The sequence below is a fragment of the Oryzias latipes genome, chromosome 4 (assembly GCF_002234675.1).
Source record: "Oryzias latipes chromosome 4, ASM223467v1".
Taxonomy (NCBI): domain Eukaryota; kingdom Metazoa; phylum Chordata; class Actinopteri; order Beloniformes; family Adrianichthyidae; genus Oryzias; species Oryzias latipes.
In genome coordinates this window covers 13,158,933-13,170,345 of record NC_019862.2, presented here as the reverse complement: position 1 = coordinate 13,170,345, position 11,413 = coordinate 13,158,933, and the positions used below count along the sequence as shown (strand labels likewise).

General features: G+C 38.2%; 1 protein-coding gene across 2 annotated transcripts; it reads right to left on the bottom strand.

Moving 5' to 3' along the window:
- Positions 1-140: 140 nt before the first annotated feature.
- comp (cartilage oligomeric matrix protein) lies at positions 141-10,555 on the bottom strand. 2 transcript variants are annotated; one of them, XM_023954230.1, is made up of 19 exons: positions 10,406-10,555; positions 8,945-9,018; positions 8,764-8,815; positions 8,147-8,295; positions 7,932-8,069; positions 7,132-7,209; positions 6,109-6,261; positions 5,888-5,992; positions 5,227-5,334; positions 4,996-5,155; positions 4,726-4,844; positions 4,016-4,068; positions 3,748-3,941; positions 3,486-3,664; positions 3,356-3,404; positions 3,049-3,245; positions 880-1,052; positions 453-592; positions 141-346 (listed from the first exon to the last, which is right to left on the bottom strand). In XM_023954230.1, the coding sequence occupies exons 1-19, from the start codon at positions 10,470-10,472 to the stop codon at positions 288-290; spliced, it is 2,247 nt and encodes a 748-aa protein (XP_023809998.1). In that variant the 5' UTR covers positions 10,473-10,555; the 3' UTR covers positions 141-287. The 2 variants fall into 2 exon arrangements, with proteins under 2 accessions (XP_023809998.1, XP_023809999.1); XM_023954231.1 differs by lacking the exons at positions 8,764-8,815; positions 8,945-9,018.
- Positions 10,556-11,413: the final 858 nt, after the last annotated feature.

The following is an 11,413-nucleotide window of genomic DNA, read 5'->3' as shown; positions in this document are numbered from 1 at the left end:
CCAGTCTTCCTATAACCTTTTAAATATTTAGATATTCGATATAAACTAGGACTCAAGTTAGTTAGTAACCCCACGAAATAAATAATTCAAAATTAAATTCATAATCTTGTTTTTTTTTTTTTAAATGAGGAGTTCAAGCATTTGGGAGCTGAGCATATTTTTTATTCACAGTAAGGAAAAAAAATTTGTCAGTGCTGCCCCACTTTAAGTTTTCGATGAAAAAACTGCTGCAAAAAAAACCCTGGAACAAATCAGATGAGGATTTTAAATGTATGCTGATTCATTCATCAGGCTGTCGGCTGCAACTGCTGAGCTCTGTAGGCATCAAAATCCCCAGGAAGAGTGTCTAGGAACAAAAAAAGCATTTTTTTTTGTTATTGTGAGCTAAATATTTTACAGATCAAGCAGCATAAGTTCTTGTGATTTAAAAAAAGGAGCTCCCCCTGACTGACCGTTGCAACGGTAGCGCAGATTGGCCCAGATGATGTTCTCCTGGGAGAAACAGAAGACTCCCAGACGGCCTCCTCTCATCGTGGCGTCTATGATGACCCCTGTGTCAGCCACCATCTCAGGGCCCTCGTAGAAGCGAACTCTGCACACGAAAGCACAAAAAACAAAAATAAATAGATCATGTGATCTTTTTGGTCTTTAAACAACAAATTATTTACAGTAAGAGTTCTTAGAGGAGCTACCAAAACTGCAAACTCTCACTTTTGTCAGATTCTTCCCACAAATTAAAAATGTAATTTTTCATTTCCTTGCATTTAGAAAGAGAAAAGTCTTGTGAAATGAGTCTAAGAAGGTATCAGTTTCTCATCAAAACTTGCATGCAGTGAAGGGACTCGTCGTGGACCTGTAGTGAAATGCTCCTGTCGGTACCTGATGTAGCCGTCAGCTGGCCGGTGTTGGAGAAACCAGCGGTATGAAGTCTTGTCTTTCCAGCCAACGTTACGAGCATCTTTCCACAGAAGCTTCACCTGATCAGAGGTGTCACCGGTGTGCCACAGGGCGTTCCTCAGGTTCTCACCTGGACCTGTGTTTGACTTCACCGCCTGTTCAAGAACAGCAAAAGACACAGTGGCTTTGTCTTCACCTGTGGAGTACCTCAGAAAAAAAGATAACTTTGAGAACTCTCTTGTTGTTGGGCTTAATGGTACTTTGACTAAAATTTGTTGTTTTTAGCAAACTAGCTTGCAAAAATAAAATGTAATACGTTTTTCCAGAAGGAGCGATTGGTGTAAACTATTCATTTCCCCCACAATTTGGTTCAAACTTTGATTTTTGAGTCACAGTTTTGGTTCAATATAAACTTTTGTATGTAATTTAGTATGACAAAAAACTAAAAACTTCAAAAGTATCCTTTTTTAATTTGCAAATAAAAAGTAAGAAAAACCTTTCAGTTGGCTTATACCAGCGGTCACAAAATCCAGGCCTCAAGGGCCAGCATCCTGCTGGTTTTTCAGAAAACCTGTCTTATTTGCTGCTGATTACCTTGATCAGGTGTGTTTAGCCAAGAAGGAGCTTCAATGGCAGGTTTGTTGGAAAACATGTTGGACACCGGCCATCGAGGCCTGGATTTGGGGACCCCTGGCTTATACTAAGCCTGGTGTAAAAGTACCGTAATAAAACAATAAGTTGTAAATTCTTTCAAAATGTAATACAACACGTGTTTGATACATTTAACCTAAACATCTGCAAACCTATGCAAGATGGATGATACAATTCATTTTACCCACGATTCGGTTCAGTGGTGTAACATGGTTTGATTTTAAATTGAGAATTGTGTCATCCCTCGCGTAAACGTTTGATCAATGAAGTATGTTTTTTAGCAGTAAATTCTTTAATAAGCTTTCTTAAGTTTCTTAAAAACAAAAGGAAGATCTAAAAGGATATAAAGTTCCTTTTTTCTGGTCTTCAAAGCAAAACGTAGAATTATTATTTGTGATGTATACTGATCCATTTTAAGCTAGTATAATTACTTTTTTAATAAGTATTATGTTCACTTTTGACGAAAACACAAACTTCCTCATTTAACCTTTGTGCTATCCTAGGCACTTTAACGTTGGGAGTTGGGTCATCTAGACCCACTAAACAGTGCTCTGAACCTTTTTTCTTCAATGATTTGTGATCTTCACTGGTGTCCATGGATTACATGAAATCTTTCCACCTTTATCCACCTTTGTCATGGTAGAAATAACACGTCAATGTAAGGGTGGAGTCATCTAAGATAGCACAAGGGTTACATATTTAAATGTTAAAAATTGAAGATGATTACTTTAAATTAGCAGAAGTCAATTGAAGTTAGAAAAATGTAATTGTTGTTCTTTGATGTTTTGGCCTCTTTTGTTTCTAAAAGGTTTTAGTTTACAAAACTTTGTCACCAAAAACTTTGTAGAGGAAATTTCCAAAACCTAAAAAAAGTTCATTTAATAAAACTAGTTTGTTACTCCTGACAATTGGTCTTAAATTGTAATCGGTCCAAGGATGGATTAAGGGGAGTAAATTTGGGCAAAAACAAGTATTTATCAGTCACTGATCTTAAAAAATGAGAGGTCTATGACATTTATAAATGTCAAAAAAAGAATCCACGAAATAATATTGTTTGACTATAGAAGAATTTATCCGTGTAATGGTGCTGAAAACAAGTGTTTAGCTCCTTCAAACAACGAAGACTCTTTGTCTTCCTGTTATTCTTTTGGCTTATGGTAGTTGGCACATAACCTTTAGGTGCATGCACCTGCTGGTATGGGGTGTGGCTCGAGAGTCTAATTCTTAAGTATTTATTTTTAGTGGAATTCCAACAAGCAATTTATTTAAGAAGCATTTCTGGCTTCATTACCTGAATTAATGCTACCTGTATAAAAGACACCAGTCCACAACCTTAAACAATTAAGACTGCAACTTCTCAGCCAAGACCAAAGAGCTGTCGAAGGACACCGGGAACAATATCTCACAGTTAAAGTGTAGATATGATGAAGATTAGAGACCTCTCTGAATCTGTGACTGTCAAATACTTGTTTTCCTTGTTCCGTGATGGTCCTGAACTACCTTTAGCTGGATCCCTGGTTGGGCCACAGCTCTGAAGGGGTTGGCCTGCCAGTAGATCTGCTCCACCTGCTTCCACATCACCACGTAGAAGCTGGAGCTGTCCTGGTAGCCGAAGATGAAACCAGCGTAGTCGTCGTCTGTTACCGTATTCACGTGGAAGGTTCCTTCAAAATCCACACCGCTGAAAGCTGTGTAACCTGCAGAACGCAATGATGAAGGTTGATGGATGCTTTGAAAGCTGCATATTTTGAAAGAAATTTCAGATGATTCTGTTTTCTAAAATGTCAAACAGTTCTGATTATCTCACCGACTGCCAATCCAGGGTCACTGTTCATGGTCTGGACTATTTCTCTTCCCTGTACATTTAGGAAAGTGGCTTTAACATACCTTTTTGTTTTACCATCTAAACATTAAAGCCCCATTTCCAATCTTCTGACCTGATTCAGCACCACCCAGTTAGGGTCAATCTGTGCATCTCCCTCGGGGTCTAAAACAACCGTCTGGTACTCTCTGAAGTCGGTGAGGGTGACCTCAGCGTTTTCAGGACAAACATCAATGGGGTCTACCAGGGTGTCGTTGTCAAAGTCCTTCTCACAGATATCCCCCACACCATCACCTGCAAGGACCAACAGAGCTCATCATTGTTTCCGGGTTCAAAGCCAGAAAAAATGTTAATGTGGTGGCAGCAGTATTAGCCACCATTCAAGTCCTCCTGCAGAGGGTTGGGGATCAGCCGGCAGTTGTCAGGGCCCGGTGGCAGCAGGTCTGGGATGCCGTCGTTGTCGTCGTCATCGTCGCACTCGTCTCCCTTTCCGTCTTTGTCAGTGTCCAACTGGGAGCTGTTGATGACAGCTGGGCAGTTGTCCCGGGAATCTTGGTGACCGTCGCCATCACTGAATTTAATGAATATGATTTTATTCGGGGAGACGTTGCTGACAGACAGGAGTGTTTGTTCAGATACTGATACCTGTCCTTGTTGGTGTCACAGGGGTCTCCAATCAGGTCGTTGTCTGCATCCATCTGAAAAACAGGTCATATCAAAAGTTACAAAGATACTAAAAATATTTTTTGTTTTATTATCATGATTAAACATTATTAGTGTTTAAAATGATTTTTATGACTTATATGATGGAATATTTATAATATATGGTTTATTTTCTGGTTTTTGTCAGAATCTGTTGAATTTCTGCAACTTAGGTGATTCCTGTTTTTGTGTTTTGTGTGTGATTCAGCCTATTTTTATGGGTTTCTGCACACTTGTGTTATTTCTGTCCAATATTTCTTAATAAATTAGATGTTAATTTATTGCATCCGGCAGTTTTTCCCACTTTTCTTGTTCCTGGTAATCTAAATTTCTTAATCTCTCTGTATAGTTAATTTCATCTAATCTTTTTTGTCAAATTTTGTTTTGTTTCATTTATTTACTTTTGCTTAAGCGCATTTTTTTTTTTTTTTTTTTAGACTTTGTTTCCTTCTCGTCTAGTGAAGGTTTTTTGGAAGCCTACAACAACATTTATATCCATCCATTCATCAATTTTCTTAGCCACCTGGATCTCTTTTAGGGTCACGGGGTCCCACAAATACATTGCTCTTCAAATCTAAACATCACTTTTGAATAATGCTGTAAATCGTTAATCGTGGAAAAAGGTTTCGGTTTAATAAAATTGTTTTTTTCACCTGATCTGGGTTGGGAACATAAGGACAGCTGTCACAGGAGTCTCCAACCTTGTCTCCATCTCGATCGATCTGGTCTTGGTTGGGAACTTTTTTGCAGTTATCCAGGTGGTTAGGGATGCCTAACATGAGGAAACATATGTGTGATTTGTAGCACAGTCACATGACCCATGCACTCTTTAAGGGAACTAACATTTGAATCAAATTACATGCCAAAAATATTTGTTTTTACAAAAAACAAAATAGTTCTTTTTTTTATTTTTTCTTTCTTACCATCACCATCAATATCATCATCACATTCATCCCCAAGTTTGTCCAGATCTGTGTCTTTCTGATCATTGTTTTTGACAGCGGGACAGTTGTCGCAGGCGTCGCCCAGGTCGTCCTCATCAATGTTCCTCTGGTCCACATTGGGGACCAGCACACAATTATCCTGTGGATGAGACGTTTCTAGTTTTTACATGTGAACTGCAAATGCACTTTAGTGTGAATGAGAGCACAAACCTGTACGTTTAGGATCCCATCCCCATCGGCATCATCATCACAAGCATCTCCAATACCATCTCTGTCAGCATCCTCTTGGCCGGAGTTGGGCACAGTAAGACAGTTGTCCTAAAGAAGAATCAATCTCATCATTTGTCACACTCAGAACTACTCATTGCTTTGTTTTATAAAAACCCACTCCAATGAAAATTATGTTTTTAACATGTTCTTATAGCATTTCTTTGATGATGGAGGACATATAAAGGAAATTTAAGTTAAAATTGTATTTCTGAGTATAGCTTTATTCAAATCCTTTGGTAATTAGGAGCGGACAAAAAAATACAGTTGGAAAAAGCTTGTTGCAGTCACGCAGAAGCTACAATCGGCGGGGCACAAGCTCCCTGCTCTGCTCCATTCTGATGCATCTACTTGCAGACACATAGATGTATCTACGTCTTTGTTTTCCTCGTCTGAGCTGGAATCTGGCTCAAAACTGTACGGCTGGAAAGCTCCAAAAATGCACACCATTTTTGTTGCATTGAAATAGACTGGGGTGGGACTTTAAAAGCCTCTTCAATAACATTTCTGATGCTTTAGTATATACTTTAATTCTTACAAGTACTTTATATTTTTTGTTGGGATTAAAAATATGTTTTTTGTGTTATTAATAACGGCAACTCACTTTGTTGCAGTTCAGCTCAGGACAGCTGACTTTCTCATCAGGGAAACCATCAATGTCAGTGTCAGGACCACAGAGGTAACCATTTCCAGCCCATCCGACGCCACACTGAGAGGAAAGAAAGTGTCAGACGCTCAGCAGGCTTTTTGACATGACCCTGCTGTGTGAGAGACAGTACACCCTTTTTATTAAACATGTAACTTCAACACGTGTGGCTGTTTCACCCGACACTCCAGAGTCCCGTCTCGATGAACAATGCACTCTGCCTTCTCGTGGCAGGGGCTGGGTTGGCCGTCCCCACACATTCTCTCCGGTCTGCAGCCACTTCGCTGATCCCCAATGTAGCCAGGCTTACAGCCACCACACCTGAACGAACCCTGTTCACACAAAAGGAAGATTTTGCCTTCAGAGTCAAATGTTTTTATGACAAAGACTGTCTCTTCAAACTATTCTTTTCTAATATCTGTATATTAGATGTGTCAAATATATAGTGAAACCACAAAGCTTTGTTAATAATTTATGAATCTATCCGAGGAAAGCGAGTTCATCAAGCTTAAGACACATACGAACAAGACAGAGAAAAGAAAGAGACGGGTCATTTTAACTAAAAGTGGTGTTGAGATTTTACTGACTGCAGTTATATGTGAGCCAACCAATGAAAGCAGCCCAAACCACAGCTGAAGGTGGAGTCACGGCTGGTGTTAGTGGGTCAGAGTCATACAAGGCCTCCATCCGAGTCAAGCTCCTTTCAGTTAAATGTGCCTGTGCAAATAGCTGATGCAAATGGTTAGTCTTGAATAATAAAAAGAAAAAGATTTAACATATAATGGATGGTAAGAAAGACATTGAGAAGATATGAGGTAAGCTGAGCGGTAGCACCAGCCAATTCCCAAATCCAGTGCCCTGGAAATTTACCACAAGTCACTGCGACACACCATTGTGCAAGAATGTTCACTAGATTGGTGAATATAGACCACAATGCATTGCGTCTGATCTATTTTTTTATGTGAAAATAAAATGCATTTTAATAAAAATTTTTTGTCTTCGTAGAATTTTCATACTTATTAATTCTTTAGTTTGGGAAATCTTTTAAAATCCAGGGCACCAGAGAGTCCCACACTATAAAATTTTTGGGAAATGTTTTTTTCTGGAACGCTTTTCCTTAAGTCCACAATATTTTGGCTATAGAACACACAAAATCCCAAAGAAATTCACATTAAATGTGATATTATTGTAGTTTTGCTCACCGGGGTGTTCAGGCATACAGAGTTCTTCACACAGCCTCCATTGTTGAGACCTTCACACTCATTAATATCCTTGCACACCTTAAAACAACAGACATAGAACTGAACACCTTCATCTGATATCTACATTGACAATGTTACATTTAAAATTGACCAAAAAAATAAATTTTATGTCATATGCATTGTTTTTTTTCATGTGAGTTTGTAGGTGTGAATGGAGCAGTTTTCTTTGATGCCAAGCCTTTTTTATTAATATTTAAAACTTATGAAGTTTGTTTAGGGTGTGAAAAGTTGCAACAAATGCTTGTATGAACCAACATGTTTGATGAGATGCATCTGGAGGTTTTCCAGATTTTTAATTAAATTATATATGTGAGAACTTGAACAACTTTACAGATAAATATTGATTCTTTCAACCTGTGTATGATCAAAGAATAGTTTTTGGTTTTATGCTCAATTTTAATGAGGAAACAATTGTAAGGGTAAAGTAGCATTCTAAGGAGATTTCATCTGAGACTGTTATTGCACAGCTACATTTCTTTACATTCTGTTTTAGCAGTTAAGACTTTTGTCATTGAGTTTTATAAACCAAAAGCAACTATAACAACAATACATATAACTTTCCACATTAACAAATTAGTTTTTCTATCTTTAACCTCTGTTGAACATCCACAGAAAATTCAAATTGTGTTAATACTGTTGGTATAGTGAAGGATCCATTCTTACGTGATAACTAAATTTCCCCCCTTATTTGCTAAATCAGATGCCAGCTTGCGCCTCGTCTTGTTATCACTACACCTCACCTGTTTGTTAGCAGAGGCGTAGGTGAGACCGACGCCCTGGACCTGAGGTCCAGTGTACCCAGCAGGACAGGAACCGCAGCGGAAACCAGGGGAGGTGTTGATGCAGCGGACACCCATGTGACAGGGCTTCACGGTGCACTGTCAGCATCCGACAGGCGTTCGCATCAGGACATTCTCAAGGAACCATGGGTAATTTTTCTTCTACCTGTACATACCTCATCCACATCTGTGCATTCAGTACCATTGCCCTCCATACCATCAGGGCAGGGGCCACAGACAATGCCTTGAGGAGTCTCGGTACACTTGACCCCAGGGTGGCAGGGGTTTGGCACACAGGAAGGACGAGGCTGGAAACCTCCCGTCCCTACAGACAAACAAATGTTTGTACTTAATAATAACTCCATGAAAGACATATTTTTAGAGGAATTGTCATGAAAGTCTGCAGCACAACCCCAGTTCCTCTAACCCTTGTGCTATCCTAGGCACTTTAACATTGGGAGTTGGGTCATCTAGACCCCACAAGACGGTGCACTGAACCTTTTTCTTCAATTATTTGTGATCTTCACTGGTGTCCATGGATTACATGAAATCCTCTTAGGTGGCTAAGAAAATCCTCACCTTTATCCACCTGTGTCATGCTAGGGATAACACGTCAATGTAAGGATCGGGTCATCTGGACCCCATAGGATTGCACAAAGGCTGAAGGTACTTGATAACAGTTTTCGCACCTGTCACAGGTCATAGTTCTAAAATACTTTTCAATAAAACTTTTCCTTAACACGCATTTATACAAGAGCTACATTAAAAAAAAAAAAAAGTGTTATTGACTCACCACAGGCTTCACACTCCATGACTGTGTTTTTTAAGTATATAACCTCTTTAATCTATAGAAGACACAAGATTGATGTAGTGAAATCAAAGAAAAAACTATTGGGACCATGTTGGTTGTCTCCAATAAACATCTTTCATTCAAATGAAAAAGTGCAGATCAGAGCTGAAAGCACAACACTTACTTGTTGTTTGAGCAGCTCTTTAATTTCAGCCAAGGCGAGGTTTGTCATTTTAATCTGACTGATAATTTCCCCATCTGGATGTAAACAAATACATCAATTTATGCACTTTGAAAAATTATTTCTTATTTCATTTAAGAAAGTAAAAGAAAACATAAAGACACGAATATGTCTTTTTATTCTTAGGGTTTCTCTAATATTATCTAACTGTGCAGCACCAGAGTGTTACAACTTCATCCGTCCAGGTCTCAAACCTCATTTAATCAATATTTAAACAGCGGAAATAAATTGACATGATTGCTTTGTCTCCAAAATATGTTATTAAAGTGGGATCAGCATTTTATAGCAAAACAGAAAATGGTTTAAATGCTGGGATACAATAGCTAATATTTTCTGTTTCTATTTTGTTTATTAGTTTAATCAGTTAATTTAAGAAATCTGAAGAAAAAACCTACTCCCCCTTTTGATCAGCTTTTGGAGACAGCCGTCTTGCATAACACCATTAAGTCTCCACTGCCTGCCTGACACTAATACCTCCATAATTCTTTTTTGCTTTTGTTTGAAGAATCCAGAAAAAACACTAGAGTCGGTCCCTCTGGATTCCAGCGGCAAAATAGTTTTTCCAGATGTGCAGCAAAACAGTTCATTCCAAAAGATCAATTTTTAAGTTTGACGTGTTTACAGAAACTCAAATTTGCAGGCGTCTTCGTAAGTCTTTTGGGACAGAACAAAGTTTTCCAGACTCTCTTTTCATTGCTGTTGTGCAAACAAAAAAATAGTTTTATAAGCTGATATTTTGATTTTTAAACAACATTTGAACAAAACTGTAAAACTTCAGTGAACAGAATAAAGTCTCTTTAAAAAGGATAATTTTGTACTTCTCATGTTTGAATTAGAGCATCGTTCCAAAAAAACTGATGACTTGACATGTGTTCCCATAATAATAACTCTTTGTTCTTTTGATGGTACTCGCCATCATTGGTGAGGAGCATCACAATCAGCTACTGTTTAAGTTCAGGTTAAAGAGGAACTTTTGACCCAAAGACCCCAGTGACTTCCTCCCTAAGGACCTTCTCTGGTCCACTACTTCATCACTCTGTGCAGATAGCAGGGCAAATTTCTCCGGAGTGTAAAACACAGGAAACGTGTTCTTCTCATCAGTTGCAACTCTTTCACCAAAAAAATCCACAGCATATAAAACAGATAGTGGAACTCAGTAATTCTCTGTTCCCTGCTTAAATTGATTTATAACACATTTAAGTACTGGTGTCAATTTTGACAGAAGTTTTATTTGGTCTAAACATTACAAATGTGTAGTGCTGATTACAGAGGTGAACTTAGCTAAACTCAAGTATTTAAAAAGATTGAAAACATTTTGATCCAATATTATATTTTTTACTTTATTTTTTTAGCTATTTCCCCCCAAAATAACAGTTAATTGAGAAAACCAGGAATCGTTCTCACCTCTCTGTGCTGCCACAGCATGCCCTCCCAGGCTCAGAGCACAGATCAGCTCCACAAACCACAGCATTCTTCAGGCACAGCAGCTCTGTCTCCTGTTCTTCTTTCAGCTCAGTGTCAGTTCTCCTCCAGCAGACTTGGTCTCAGTGATTCAATTCCTTCCCCTGCATTGGTTGTTAAACCCCCACCATGACTCCCTCCTCCTTTTACATCTCAATCCTATTTTTCAAAAATGCACAGCACACACACAACTTTCATTAGAAGGTAATTGTTGTAAGATTGCATATCTGTTGTGCAAACTTTCCAAAGCTTATAATCTTCTTTTTCATTTACAGTCAGTTGGCAGCAGTATAGCAGACTTCAGGGTGATCAAATCAAAATTCAAGGCTTAAATTTAAGAGTAAAGAGACCATTTTGTTGTTTTAGGACATAACCAGGAACATTAATCGAATGCATTTCTGAGCATTCGTTCTTGACATAAGGACTGTATTGAAAACATAAAATAAATAGAAATAGTTATTGCATTACTGAATAATTGCTGCAACTGAATTTCTGTTTGGCTGTGTGTCAGTAATGGCATCCACACATGTTGCTTACATTCCTTACAGGGAGACTTGTGTGGATTTGTGGCATCCATTCTTCAATTTGCCTCAGCTCTGTGTATTACAGTATACCAGGACAAAGAAGTTTGTTTCTGTGGTCAGGAAATACAGGGGTACCTAATCTATAGCAGAAATTACTATTTAAATAAGAACTACAAAAAATAATTACTTAAAAACACATTTCACATCAACAACTTTAGTTTTCTGTGACAAGATAGCAAGTGGTAGGTCCCACTTGAACTTATAAAAGAAATCTAACAAGTAGTTACTAAAATTGTCTTTTAAGTATTATTTACCCAACGATCTATTATCCAATAATATTTAGCCAGTGATGTTAATAGCTGCTGAGGCATTGACTTCTATAGAGTTGGATTTAAGCCTACAATTTGAAAATCTTAAAAGATAGTAT

Excerpts from the sequence above, each read along its gene's own strand:
- comp (XM_023954230.1), bottom strand. The coding sequence starts at position 10,472 with ATGCTGTGGTTTGTGGAGCTGATCTGTGCTCTGAGCCTGGGAGGGCAT. Across the intron at positions 3,405-3,485 it reads ACTGGGTGGTGCTGAATCAG|GGAAGAGAAATAGTCCAGAC; the intron begins GTCAGAAGATTG and ends CTAAATGTACAG. Across the intron at positions 347-452 it reads TCTGCGCTACCGTTGCAACG|ACACTCTTCCTGGGGATTTT; the intron begins GTCAGTCAGGGG and ends TTTTGTTCCTAG.